The following is a 15,150-nucleotide window of genomic DNA, read 5'->3' as shown; positions in this document are numbered from 1 at the left end:
ATCATCCTCACGGATATGGCCGCGTTTAACCAATGGATGACAAGACGGCATTCATCAAAGGGAACATCAGCCAACCAGCTGTGCTCTAAAGACCTATCCGGTAATGGACTGTATTCTCGGAGTATATAGCTGGACACTTACAATGGAGAGAGTAGTATTGCATCCTGTTCATGTCAGAAATACCTAGGGGACAAATAGACATTTGGGAGCAGAAAAGCACCCACTCAACTTTATTTTATCAGAGGATCTGATACGTTACTCTTCCATCCTGGAGCTCATGGATAGAATGGCCTCAGGTGCCAACGACGGCCTTGGGAAGATCACTCAGTACCGGGTTGACCACCTCCTCAGTGCGGTGGAGAATGAGTTGCAGGCAGGAAGCGAGAAGGGGGATCCCACAGAGAGGGAACTAAAAGTCTCCTTGGATGACAACGAACTATGGCAAAAGTTCAAGGAATTCACTAATGAAATGATAGTGACCAAGAACGGCAGGTAATTCATAATCTGTCTTAACATTTTTTACATTATAACTCAACAACATTTAGGCTATTTGTAAGCATACTCTTAGTATTTAATTTTCAGAAATGAAAAGCTACATGAGGATATATATACACAAGTCAAGTTGTGACATATTATTGCTATGATATCATTAATTGAACGAAAAATATACTTGAAGGCCTATTACAGACACTGTGATATTAAAGTTGCACGGGTTTTTAGCACCTCAAATTCTGATAGGCTTCATATGGCATAGGAAATAAACCTATAGTGTTATTTGTCATAATGATCTTTTTAACTTAAAAATGTTTACAAGAAACAGATGAATGTAAGATAAAATAGTATTTTTGCGGGTTGGAATAACGAAACATTATACATTGTATTTCTATTTTTGTTTGCATCAAAGGCGCATGTTTCCTGTTCTGAGGGTGAATGTTTCTGGGTTGGATCCAAACGCCATGTACTCATTCTTGCTTGACTTCGTGGCTGCTGACAATCACAGATGGAAGTATGTGAACGGGGAATGGGTTCCCGGCGGCAAGCCAGAGCCTCAAGCCCCGAGCTGCGTATATATCCATCCGGACTCTCCAAACTTCGGAGCCCACTGGATGAAAGCTCCTGTATCATTCAGTAAAGTCAAACTCACCAACAAACTAAACGGAGGAGGACAGGTTAGGAGATGACTTTCTCATCAAATTACTTTATTATTAAAGTGTTTATTAAGTTTTTATTACTTTATTATTGCTCCTCAATATAAAATGTCAATATGTAGCAAATGTTGGTTATTTTTTCCCGCACATACTCAATTCTTGAATACTATTATCGATTAAAAGAAAGAGCACGGCCATTTCAAACAGTAGTATGTATATCTGTGTTAAAAGTGTATTTTTGCACGTTTCAGATCATGTTGAATTCCTTGCACAAGTACGAGCCGCGTATCCATATCGTGCGCGTCGGAGGGCCGAAGAGGATGATCACCAGCCATTCCTTCCCCGAGACGCAGTTCATCGCGGTCACAGCGTACCAGAACGAGGAGGTATTATTATGCATCGGCGTTGTGTACATGTTCATGGATAATAGATAGTAGAAGAGAGTTATTCTGTGTGCGTAAAACAGAAATTAGTGACATTTACGCACGGCGGGAGCACAGACATTTTTGCAATTTTAGTTACAAGAATATTATAAAAACATTTTGTTCATTGAAATTCGTTATTTTATTATTATTTCATTATTATTATTATTTCATTATTGATTGTATTTTCACCCCTCATTTCAGATAACAGCTCTTAAAATCAAATACAATCCGTTTGCCAAGGCCTTTCTGGATGCCAAAGAAAGGTACGACAATAATTACTAATTTGACAATGTTGCTTTCATTTGAAACAACTATTTTGATAGATTATTTGCTACACAAAATGTGTGAATAATTGATCCTTAGACCAACATTAGGGTTTAGTATTAGTTTGCAATGTGTTCTATTGACATCCAAGTCTGGTTGCCCTTTAACAGAACTGACCATAAGGACATTATGGATGACGTTAGTGAAAACCAACAGTCAAGCTATTCTCAATGTAAGTGAGAGGTTTGATTATTACTAGGCCATTGTTACCCTATTTTCGATGTTGTAAAGGAAACTGTATATTGATGTGTCTCTATCTTTCCTTCTGTTCCCTCTGGGCTCAGTGAGTGGCTGGTTCATCCCTGGTACAGGCTCTCTCTGCCCAACTACCAATCCTCACAGCCAGTTTGGGAGCCCGTTGTCCCTGTCCTCATCACATGGCTGTGAGCGCTACTCCACCCTGAGGAACCATCGCTCTGCACCATACACCAGCCCCTACACCCATAGGACCAGCTCCCCCAGTGAGTGTTTCCCACCCTCTGTGTATCCACCATCCAGGGCATACACCCTTTCCTCCCCACCATTAACAAGAAACTCAAACAAATGTGGCTGACCAGGGAATGTTTTGCATTCCTCTGGCCTTTGTGTGAGCAGACACTCAAAGCTGTAAACAGCTAGGCTTCAGGCAGGGAATGCATGAACGGCCATATTCACACACAACTGTAGCCATCACTATGTGTCACTGGTCTAGTGGGGATTGTTGAGCCTAATCTGTAGAGCCCTAATTAAGGCCATTCATTATTTGGATCTAATGACTCTTGTAATGACATATTATTTGTTTTCACTGGTGTAATTAATTGTGAATGTGATGGAGATCTGTCTGTTTCATTCTGTGGAATAGTGATCTGGGGGTATCAGAAATAAAAATCTACCACAGAATAATACTCATTATGTTAACACCTCTGCCATGATATATAGAAGATGGCTTCATACACTTCAGGGTTTCATTCTCGTCTCCTGTTGTACTCTTGCAGCTGGTTACTCTGATAACTCTTCAGGTTGTCTGTCCATGCTACCTTCTCATGATAACTGGTCCAGTCTCCAGATGCCATCCCATTCCAGTTTGCTGCCCATGACCCATAGTTCCACCGCTTGTACAAACTCCAGGTCTGTAGCGTCTTCATCCTCTTAATTTTTCTCCTGCTATTCATACATCAACTTCCTCTTTCACGTCCTCCATCTCATGGATACTTCTGTCTCTGTCCCTGTAGGCTGTTGTCTATGTCCTCATGCCGAATGTGTGATTTTGTGAGTGATATGAAATTGTGGTCTCTCCCTATCTGCAGCCAGTATGCTAGCCTGTGGTCCATGAGTAACCCCTCACTCACTCCCGTGTCCCAGTCTGGAGGAATGTCTAACAGCCTGGGCTCCCAGTTCCTGCATGGCTCCAGCAGCCATTACCCTGGCTTCTCCCACTCAATCACAGCACCCACCTCTGGCTCCACGCTGTATGACGGCAGTACAGCCTTAGAGGTGCATGACACCTCACAGTATGAAACGTCTCCCCACACACGCTTGCCAACAGCGTGGACACCAGTTACACCTCCCTCCCTTTAGTGGGAACACACCAGTTACACCTCCCTCCCTTTAGTGGGAACACACCAGTTACACCTCCCTCCCTTTAGTGGGAACACACTCACACTGTGTTTATTGAAAATTGAGAGGCCTATGATCATAATGCTTTGTCCTCTGTTACAATCAATGTAAGAATTTAGTTTGTGTGATGTTTTCTGACTTTTGAATGTAACAAGGGTCATGTAAGCAATCCAAAGGCTCACAAAGCCTGTATCTGTTACAATTAGCACTGCTTTTTTAAATGCATACATTTAACGCATAACTAATTCTGCTTTGTTTGTGATATTGAGTTTACCCATTCATTTGACAGAGATGTTTCCAAAGCAGGATAAAACTATGTGTAATAATTGTACAGTGAAAGTGTTGTGTATAGTGTAAATATGTATAATTAGATAAAATATGTTTTTGTATTCTATTATTACATGTGTTGAATTTGTACTTTATTGAATTTATTAATTGAACCAACTGGAATTAATAAGCTAATGTTTGAACTGATCATTGATTGTCTTTCATGAGTCCTTTCACCTGTAAATAAAAAGTTAACAATGAGTACTTTTGTTTTATTTATTATCCAGAGCATAATTCATTGTTTACAGCTTTAGAAGATCAAGGAATCTTGTGTTGAATAAACACCAAAAGATGCAGCTAGGAAACTGTAGGACCATTAAGAGGCAGTCAATAGTCATACTTCAGCCTACCTCATCAGGTGAGAGAGAGAGACCAACCTTCCTGAGCTACTAATAACAGTCAGCCATATATCACCCTGACCCTAAAGAGCAGGATGCAGTCATATAGCTGGTCCCAAAGCCCCTTCACCTCACACACCACATTTCAGAGAAGGATTGGGGTGGTCCAGTTGAAAACACAGAGCAAAAAGCTAGAGAGTGAAGCAGTTCCTTTACTGATATCAGAAAAGATGGAACGATTTGCAAACAGAAAACAATGTAACATGAGGAGCATCGATAAGCTCTATTTAAGTTGCTTTGGATAAAGGCGTCTGCTAAATGCCATAAATGTAAATGTAAATGTAAAAAGTCAATAGCACTGAAATTAAGCCTTTTTGACAGCATATGGCTTCAATTTAATAGGATGGCAAACATACTGTATACTTTTAGTTTACCAATAGCACTATAGGATGGCAGCAGGCATGCAACCAGAGCCCTGTGCTGTAGATGTCACCAATTTCAAGCAAATTTAACATCATCATGAGCTGACTGATATTGGTTACTGTGCATTTCTATAACCTTATACACTTTTGCCCCACATACATACAGTGCTGCCACTGGCTCGGCTAACTCAGACCTGTTCTCTCCCCTTATGAGTGAATTCCACTCACATAGGTGAGGAATTGCATCCATCTAAGTCTATGGAGGCAGGAGTAACCACAAGGGATGTATGGAATGTGAGTGACTGTCAAGACCCCCTAGCTGTCAGAGGTGAGAAACGCTGGTGATTAAGTCTAGGGAACTGGCCTGTCACCCAGCTTTAATTCACAAGTCCATGTGATGAGGGCAGTTTTCTTCAAATCGATATTTGTCATACTGAACCCATTTGCTCCATAACAGTAACCATTGACTCTTTTTAATGCAGTGGAGGAAGTGATTCATAGTATATCTAACATGCTTCATTGCTGCATTTTAATGTGTAAACTAGAATCCTATTTTGTTTCATTTTTACATCCAACACTCCAAATGTTCCTATGATGCGTCCACTGCTAACTTGAGGGAAAAGGCCTACTCATATTTTTGGATCAAAAAGTATCTTATTTCATCTTTAAATCCAGACTTTTACTTGTTTGAAGTACAGTAGACCAACATACAGCACTATAGTAGGTATCTAAAAGCTGTATGTTGGAAAACCTTGTTAGTGCATATGTATAGATATGGGTGGTGGTGCTCGTTTTTAATTTCCAGCTTTTGACAAGCCACAACTTCTCACTTAAAACATCGTTTTTGATTTCCAAGTATATGGATTTTATCTATTTACTGTTCCTTGCCTGTAATGGCTGTTTGTCTGGGCGGGGGTGGTATGACTGTACCTGTCTACCTGTCTATATCTCAAACAAATTAAGCAAACTCACAAGGGCTATTGCTCTGACAGCTAGCTTAGCACAGTCATACCGTCTAAACACAACAGAGACGCACCTACAGAATTTAAACTCACAGCTGCTTAAACGTGATTGCTGTGTTTTCAGGCCTGTCATTTAGAGCACGCCTAAATTTAACCTTGATCAATTACAATGTACTGCAAAAGTCACCTCACTTTCCACTAGGGGTCAGTGAAGTTGCGTATCAGTTTAAATCTGGTAAATCCATGGTTTAGGGAAAGATTGTATAATATAAACCACTTTATTTTGATAAACACAATACTATGATATTTGCAAACATTGATCGTATAATAACTAATATAAATAATCACCATTATGTATAACTGGTGTGATCTTATCTGTGAATGTTATTTTCAAATTCTTTATTATGTTATTGCTGCATGAGGTGATGGTTTTGTGTCTCCATAGCGTATTTGAGGTCCATGATAAAAAATTAAAAAATACCATTGACAGGATAGAATCGTCATTTGTGAAACTCCATCAGAGTTGGTAATTGGAATCAGGTGTAATGTTAATAATCAAGTCGCCCAGATCAGATTACTATCCCTGGCAATATGGAAGTTCTAAACAACCGTGTGATCACTGATCTATTCCATATATTATATACAAGGATGTCTGCAGAGACACTGAGGAAATGTGTACATTTGTATTGTTTATTGAGTGCCTTTTGCCGGTTTATGGTTGCCCATCTATGGCACGTAAACGTCTTCTAAGATGGGACAAGTTGTTGCTAAATAGGTAAAGTGAGTTTTATGTGATTTCTTGTTTTATATTGAGAGTCCTGTCAAATCTGAGACCGATTTGGGTCTTGTGCTTTACCTCCAAATATAAATAGGACTGTATTTCGGTTTATCAGCTCGTTTTTCAAACAGGTACCGATATTTTATGCATGTACTGCTAATATAAATGTTTCTAATGTATGCCATTTAGCTTACGCTTTTATCCAGAGCGACTTACATTGCAGTGAATGCATACATTTCAGTATATATTTTTATTACATTCTCATGCTATGAACCTGAGTGAATATGTTCTTATGTGTCAAAAAGTATTGAAACCTATAATTTAAGGCACTTTGTATGGGGTTTACACGCGTGGATGCAAGAAAAAATAGACTCCAATCCTAATTTTACGTTGCTGCTAGCTCAGATGCTCAAAGTCTATGCTTCACGCACGCACTGGTGTAGCAAGTAACTTTGACTACAATAGGAGTCTAACACGCTCATCTCGCCCGAATGTCTCCAATCTATATGCGTAAACCCCATACAAAGTGCCTGAAATTACAGTCATGAGAAAAAATTAGGACACCCTATGAAAACCTTTGTCTTCTTCAACATATTCAAACATATGGACATTTGATATTCATTTGAACAATATTGAAAAATTGAGGTAATATAACTAAACAAATACAACTGAAACAAATTATTTAAAAAATTATTGGTAAAATGTAATTAATAGAAATGCAATCTTCTTGTGAGGAAAAAGTTAGGACACCCCTACATTTAGTTCCACTTAAAATGCCTAAAATTATAATAAAGAGCACCACATCAGGTGCAAATGATTAGAACATCGTTACAGAGGATTTTGGAGGAGCCTGTCCTATTTAAACCTCAGATATTTAGTTTGGTTTGCTCTTGATTGTTGAAGTGAGTTGCATCACCATGGCGAGATCAAAAGAGCTCTCTGAGGCCTTCAGAAGAAAAATTGTAGATGCATATGAGTCTGGGAAGGGATATAAAAAGATCTCCAAACTATTCGAAATTGGCCATTCCACTGTCCGGAAAATAATTTACAAGTGGAGAACATTTAAAACCACCACCAACATGGCCAGGTCAGGCCGCCCAAGCAAGTTCAGCCTAAGAGCTGACCGAAAGATGCTTAAAGAAGTCTCCAACAATCCCAGAATGTCATCACGAGACCTACAGGTATCTCTTGCCACAATTGATGTCAAAGTACATGCATCCACCATAAGAAAGAGACTGAACAAGTTTGCATTACATGGGAGGTGTGCAAGGAGGAAACCCCTGCTGTCAAAAAAAAACATCAGGGCAAGACTAAAGTTTGCCAGAGAACACCTAGAGAAAGACCAGAACTTCTGGAACAATGTGCTTTGGACAGATGAATCCAAAGTTGAACTATTTGGGCACAGTAAGAGTAAACATGTTTGGCGCAAAACCAAGACAGCATTTGAGAACAAGAACCTCATACCAACTGTGAAGCATGGGGGTGGAAATGTCATGGTTTGGGGCTGCTTTTCTGCAGCAGGGCCTGGTCAGCTCACCATCATAGAATCCACTATGAATTTTGTATTGTATCAGAGGGTGCTTGAGGAAAATGTGAGACCATCTGTTCGAAAGTTGAAGCTGAAGCAGATGTGGACCATGCAACATGACAATGACCCAAAACATTCCAGTAAATCTACCAAGGAATGACTCAAGAAAAATAAATTGAGAGTTCTGGAATGGTCAAGTCAAAGTCCGGATCTTAATCTTATTGAGATGCTGTGGATTGATTTGAAACTGGCTGTGCATGCAAGACACCCCTCGAACATCACACAGCTGAAAGAATTCTGCAAGGAGGAGTGGGAAAAACTTTCTCCCAATTGATGTCAGAGACCTGTAGACAGTTATAAGAAATGTCTAATTGAGGTTATTTCAGCCAAGGGGGGCAATACTAGCTATTAGGGCATAGGGTGTCCTAACTTTTTCCTCAGTAGGAATTGGCATTATTGTTAATTTTTCGTTAAATAAATGATTACAAAGTTACATTTTCATAGTTTTTTGTTCAATTACATCCCCTTTATCTATAGACATTGTTAGAAAGAAGATAACATATTGATATGTCCATATTTTTAAGAGAATAACTTAATATTTTGGGGGGTGTCCTAACTTTTTCTCATGACTGTATATGTTTCAATGCTTGTTGGATGCTTAAAATATATTCACTCAGCTTCATAATATGATAATGTAATAGAAACATTGATATTAGCAGTAGGCTACATGCATAAAATAGCGTTAAACCGCTGAAAAGCTGATAAACCGAAATACAACTCTGAAGATATTCAGATTTGACAGGGCTCTCAACATAAAGTCAAGTTCGGAATTGATGCATTTGACTTTCCATGCAAAAACAGACTGGGTGGGATATGTATTCTGCATCCACGTGGCGTTTCTGTTGTAGCAGGTTACATTAGCTGGCGGGAACATTACGCTCCTCTGTAGCAGACCTGTTAGGATGCGGTGTTAGAATACCCTGTATCAAACACTACCTCCCATAACACAGAGAGAGGACAGGGTCATCAAATGCAATATGATGTCACCTTAATATATACGTCACATATATTATCACAATATAATGGCCTTGACATAATCACAGCAAATAACACTTTTAAATGACAAATTGAAAGGACTGTTAGGCAGGGCCGCGCGAAAAGGGAGAATGGACCAATGGGGGAGATGGAGCAGTGGGCTGCGTCGCTCATTTACTCTTGTATTTTTATTTTTGGTGTTTCTTTACCACCGGCCAATATCTTACTTTACCACCGGCCAATATCTTACTTTACCACCGGCCCCTCAGCCCACAGATCGACCGCTACTGCCTGTAGACCAGATGGACATACAAACAGACGTTAAGATGTAACTTTTCTGTATATATGGAGCGCAATGATTGTGGAGCTTTTTTCCCAAAACGAAAAAGCCTTGAAGGCAAAAAAAGAAACCTCTATTTATCCCATTTGGATCCTATTTATCCTATCTGTCAAAGTGCGCGCATTGACGCAAGCACATTTGACGTCAGTAGCTGCCGTGAATGGGGAGGGGGAGGGGATCAGCGAAGCACGAGAAACGTGTCAAAATATACCACGGGCGTCATTGGAATAAATGGCACTGTCGGCCTAGATGAAACTGCCAGGAGGGAGACGCATCAACATAAAGGAATAACTGTCAGAGAACAGGCAAATTAGAGTCCAGTGGATATATTTAAATCAGAGGGATAGAGAGAGATACAGTAGGGTGTGTGTGTGTGTGTGTGTGTGTGTGTGTGTGTGTGTGTGTGTGTGTGTGTGTGTGTGTGTGTGTGTGTGTGACAGATAGACAGAGAGAGAGGGGGGGGATACACTGAATGGCTCAACAGGTGTCACGGTCCCAATATTTTCTCAATAGAAATGAGATCAAATGCAATAACAATGCAATACGTATTCCGCGTAGAGGTTGCCTGTACAACACGTTTGCGATCTCACTATCCTCATTTGTTCTCATAGGATGCGCAAGATTTGGACGCTGACACCCAAATCCCAGCCTGATTCACTGATGGTCGGAGTTAGCACGCTCATTTTTTGCATTTATGATCGCACTTACGCCCCGCTATCTGGAGGGCAGCTGATTTTGAGACTCTTTCCATCATCTCAGACAGGTGTGTCAGGGAGAAGTAAGCCTGTATGCCTCCTAATTGCGCTCTGTATTGAGACTGTGTTAAAGGTTGACTGAACAAGGACTGGGCATGCACCTATTTTACAATAGGTCTACTCAAAACAGAAAAATAATGTGGAGCTTTCAGTGTGTTCGATTTGCACTTGCCCCTCTTTCCATTCTCTCTTAAGGTACGCCTGGTTGATTTGTGTCGTGATTTGCGTATGGCATTTCTGATGAGTCAATCTAGTCACCATTTGCACGGGCAGAGAAACAAAAGTATAAGAAGGAAGCTACTGACGTCATTGCCCCATACATCACTACAGAGCAACCCCAGTGCTTCTCCTGTAGGCTTAGGCCGACCACTTACTGTACTGATAACAGTAGCTGTCGTAAAGACAGCCGGGTTGATTGACAGCTGGTTGACGGCTATCGTTGTTGTTACTTGATGTTACTTGAGTAAAGATGCACGCAACTGACAACCGCTTGTGAGACTTATGTTATTAACTTATTAAGATAACATTACACTTACTGAAAATTGCTTAATTTGCTCTGTGCCTTCGACTCGAATGCTGAAGGAACCGCTGCGTAAAATCTGGTCGCTGAAGTAGCCTACTGAGTCATGTGTGGTCGAATTGTGTTTCCCTAGCAACTGGATTAAAACATTTTACAAAAGGATTGATAAAGACATGTACAGTATGTTTTAGACATCGCTGGACTGATAGTCTCTGTTTGAGCAGAAAGGTACAGTACCGTGCACTGTTTCCCCAACGAGTTATTTGGTATTGCCTCTCGCGCGCATGCCACGGCAAACGTTGAATCCTCTTGCCTAGAGGGGGTCTGCCTCACCCGACTGGCATCAGTTATTAGTGTTGAAGGAAACGCTGAAAGGGAGCATGTTACAGTATATCGCAGTTTATAGTTTGCTCTGCTTTCTTCAAGGTATGGTTCTGTTGTAATAGCAGTCACCAGTGTGCCAAGGCTCCGAGTTTTATCTTAGTTCGCAACAGGAGCTATACAATGACATAACTGAACATGAAAACTAGTCTATCTACTACCAAAACTAATCATTTGCGCCCCCCGACAAATGTGTTTTCGTGGACAGACATGGAACGGCTCAGTATCAAGTTGGCTCTCATGCGTAATTTCCCGCTGAACACGATTCAGTATAATCCTGGAAACACGTGATCAACAAATCGCCTGCGATGCATTATTTATCATTCCTCAGGGTCAACTATACCTGTTTATCTTGAGAAACACATCTTGTCCAATGACCGCGGATATTCTTACATTCTGACAATATCGTCTGTGAGTCGGTGACTGGGCTTCCGCGCACCTGCTTTCTCAACCCGCATTGATTTGGAGATCGGCTGGAGAGGAGGACATTGAGCGAAGAGTTCTGAATGAATGGGACAGAGATTTGTCTGAATTTCTACACTCACCGTCCCCTTTCTGTTGTATGTGCATTGCCAGCCAACATACATAGTGTCCTTTGCAACTGCTGTTGCCTCAGAACAGTTCAACGACGGAGGAGCAGCAGCAAATGTCGAAGAAACGAAAAAGTCTAAGCGACGAAGGCTTCCCGCGTGCGGAATGCAGTGATCAAGGTACGATGAGAAGTCGTTCTGCAAGTGTAGACGATGTGCAAGTGCCACTGTTTCAGTAGTTACATTCATACTGTGCTCATTATGTTTAACGTATGTGGTATCCATGTAACTCATGTATTTGGGCCTACTTAGTTTTGTGGCATGGTGCATTTCTTGAATGGAGTTCATGTGTCTCACAAAATGCTTCGGCCTATGCTACTTGACGTAATTTATGTGGAAACAACGGCGACTTGAAAAGTACTTTGTGGTGCTCACGCATCGAAAACCTGCTTTCTCACTCAGCTTAAAGTACAGTAGCCTACTTCTCTCTCTCTCGCTCTCTCTCACTGATGATATGACTGCTGGCTGAGTGACTTTCAGATTACACCACCTTTGGAAACCATTGAAACCTTTTTTATTGTGACTGGGCTGGCAGGAGTTTTATTTAACCCATATGCCCTCTCTTGGCTTCTTGGTACTGTTGAGTTGTTTACACACATCATGTGACCCGGCAGCAGAGCTGTTGGCTCTATTCTTTGGGTCTGGGCCCAAATGAGAGTTTCCCTTGGCTAGCATGGAAGAGGAACCGGGCACTTCCTACCCCTGCAGAGTTTGGCATCTGGGACTACTTAGGGGGTGAATTCTCCAACCCCTTCCACCAAAGCCATCTCCTACCCATGCCATCAAGCTAGATCCAGGCCTCACTTCACCCACATTTTGGCTGATAGCAAATATAATCTCCTACTGCTGCATTGGGTCATTTTTGTCACACATGCATACTGTAGCAGTAAAACTCAAATTGTAGAAGTAAAACTCAGTTACAATTTGATCTACAGATGTAGGTTTTTCGCCGAACACTAAGATACTGTCGAAAGAGTGACATAATTTCTGTCAGATCACATCCCAAAATGAAATACATCCACAAATGTATTCCAAAAATCACTCTGCTTGTCAAAATAAGGCACTGGTTGATAACTCTCAGCTCATTCAAGGGCATTGCTTTAGAGCATCTGCTGCAGGATTGCACTCATATTTGGATGGATGTGCCAGTCTAATAATCTGTTTTAATATCAGACAATCCCTGTGCTATAAAGATAAATTAATCGGACCAATGCCTGCCCTTTGCTAATGCCAAAAACAAGTACTCAAAAACAAGCTTATAAATCTAAAAAATGGGTCAAACCTCTGGTCACACTGCATTTCCAAACATGTGCCATGTTACCATAGACGGGCAAGATGAAATGTACAGTATGCGTCTAGTATAAAGACATACCAATTGCTTATTTTCTCATGTTCTACTTTATTCTTATTATAGTATTTCTCATGACTCCACTGTGGCAAGTGTTATGGACGTACTGTATGTCTGTACTAGTACAGCATGCACAACCCTAGACAAAGTACTATTGAAAATGACCTTGCTGCTTCTGCTGCCTCTGCTGATTCATATCAGGGCCACAAAGAGTTTATTGTCTTGGCTCTTGGTGTGGAGCCTGGACCTGTCGATTAGAGGAACTCTCCTGGTTCCACACAGGGCCTCTCCTCTGTTTCCTCTATCAGCCACTGGCCAGTGTCCATGAGGCACATTCACAGATCAGTTTAAACATCTCATCCCCTAAAGCACAATGTGTGTACACAACCATAAGCAATCATTTGCTTTGCATAATATTCCCTGAAGTTACTGAATTATTGTAATCAAATATTGTAATCAAAAACATGAACATGACCCTTAGGCCTTTTTTGTTGTGATGCATCAAAACATTAACATTCAAAAGTGAATTCTAGCATGATAAAGTTACTTTTCTAAAACCAGAATAATTTAAAGGTCCAGATTTTAGTGTAAAAATGGCCATGATAGAAAATAGTGAATCTACATTCAATCTCTATGAAGAAACAATTATCTAAAATCCTCTGATATGTTCAAGCGTCATCATCCCTTGATGCAAATGAAGTTGGAAAAAGTACAGTTAGTCACTAGACAGTAGTCCACCTGCAGTATATTAGATTGCTTTCAGGAGCTCTCTGTAATCATTTTCAGAACGAATGCCAGCTCTCCTAAAACAATAGGAACTTTTGATCTCATTAAGAACACATTAAAAAGCACATCAGCCTGTTCCTACATAGCAATTATGCATAGCAATAAATTATGCTATTTTGATTTATCTGGGTTGTTATCTGGGTATGGTTTCGGTATAAGCATGAATAGTCTGCTGCAATGGATTATACTGAGGATTGATGGGATGGATTACACTTTAACCTCACACTCTGGCATGGGTTTTCCAACAATGTGCCGTGTGTATCTGGTTTATTTGGTAGTGTTGCTCAAAGACATTGTGAGCGTAGTAGCGTTCACTCTTATTGCCACACTCTTGATGGCAGACTGGTGGCTTAAGCCTCCGTCCCACCGCACTTGAACTGAACTGGTTGTTCTTTGCTTTATTGTTTATCATTGGTCTGTCGCACGCATGCACGCACACACACGTACAATTATCAGTTTGCACATGCGTTTGTAATAGAAGTAGATGATCAGATGGCACTGTACACTCAGGTACATGCATATAATTGATCTCATTTCATGTACAGTAATTACCAGTTCATCTATACTGAACTTTGTATCATCCCCTTACCATGCTCTTGTCCTACACAATAATACCACTTAGTGGTTTAGTTTTGAATTGCAGGTCTAGTGTACAAAATGTCCGGAACATGAGTAACGTTCACAGAATCATGAATTTACTTTTATTTTACTCTGTCAGGTGCACGGCATTCATATTTTTCAATATGGTTACTTTTTCAGTAAAAACTGCTTTGCATGGAATTCCCTACAACAAACCACTATTTTTGTGCGGGTATATTGTACAGTATCAGCGACCCCTGATAGCACTAGGTGGAGCCAAACTGTAAGAATAAAGAATCACTCCACTGGGAAGGTCGGCAGAGAAACACACGTAGCCCCTACACATACTGTATGCACATACCCAGGGAGGTCAGAGCAGAGGGTCAGCCACAGTGCAGCGCGCCTCGAGCAGTTAGGGGTTAAGTGCCTTGCTCAAGTGCACAACAGCAGTGGTAGGCACCTGAGATATGAAGCAACCTTCCGGTCGCTGGCTCACACCCTCCCGTCAGTACTGGGGATCAAACCAGTGACCTCTAGGTTACTGGCCGGCCTTTTTAACCTCAAGGCTAAGAATCTGATGGGTATGCCTTTTGTTATAAGCTTCCTTTGTTCTGTAAATTAAAGAAGATAAAAGAGAAAGCAAGATGCCAACAAGTTGGCTTCTATATGTTGCCGTTGTATGATGAATTCATGACAGCAAATCTGTGTATAATTCATGATGTCTGAAGGGATTTGTAGAAGTCATCATAGTGGAATTAATTATACCTTAAAATGACACCTTAAATCCATGTATCATGTCTCTCATGCCATTTCATAAGAGAAGTTGAAGTTGATTCAATAGTATGTCACAAATTTGCTCAGGTGATATCTGATGTTTATGAGATTTGTCCCCTAGTTGTAATTGCTCAGGCTGTTGGATCATTGCATGTGAAAATGGAACAAACATGACCATGATGATTTGAATTGTC

At 40.7% G+C, this 15,150-nt stretch overlaps 1 protein-coding gene across 1 annotated transcript; it reads left to right on the top strand.

Annotated features, from left to right (window-relative positions):
* Positions 1 to 286: 286 nt before the first annotated feature.
* Positions 287 to 3,454, top strand: tbxtb (T-box transcription factor Tb; the record flags this gene model as incomplete). Its single annotated transcript, XM_083695506.1, has 8 exons — positions 287 to 492; positions 905 to 1,169; positions 1,400 to 1,534; positions 1,775 to 1,836; positions 2,008 to 2,069; positions 2,182 to 2,358; positions 2,872 to 3,008; positions 3,188 to 3,454. 8 exons carry the CDS (start codon positions 287 to 289, stop codon positions 3,452 to 3,454), a joined length of 1,311 nt encoding a protein of 436 aa, XP_083551632.1.
* Positions 3,455 to 15,150: the final 11,696 nt, after the last annotated feature.

This window comes from Argentina silus (assembly GCF_951799395.1).
Source record: "Argentina silus genome assembly, chromosome: X".
Lineage (NCBI taxonomy): Eukaryota > Metazoa > Chordata > Actinopteri > Argentiniformes > Argentinidae > Argentina > Argentina silus.
This window is presented reverse-complemented; position numbering and strand designations above follow the sequence as displayed.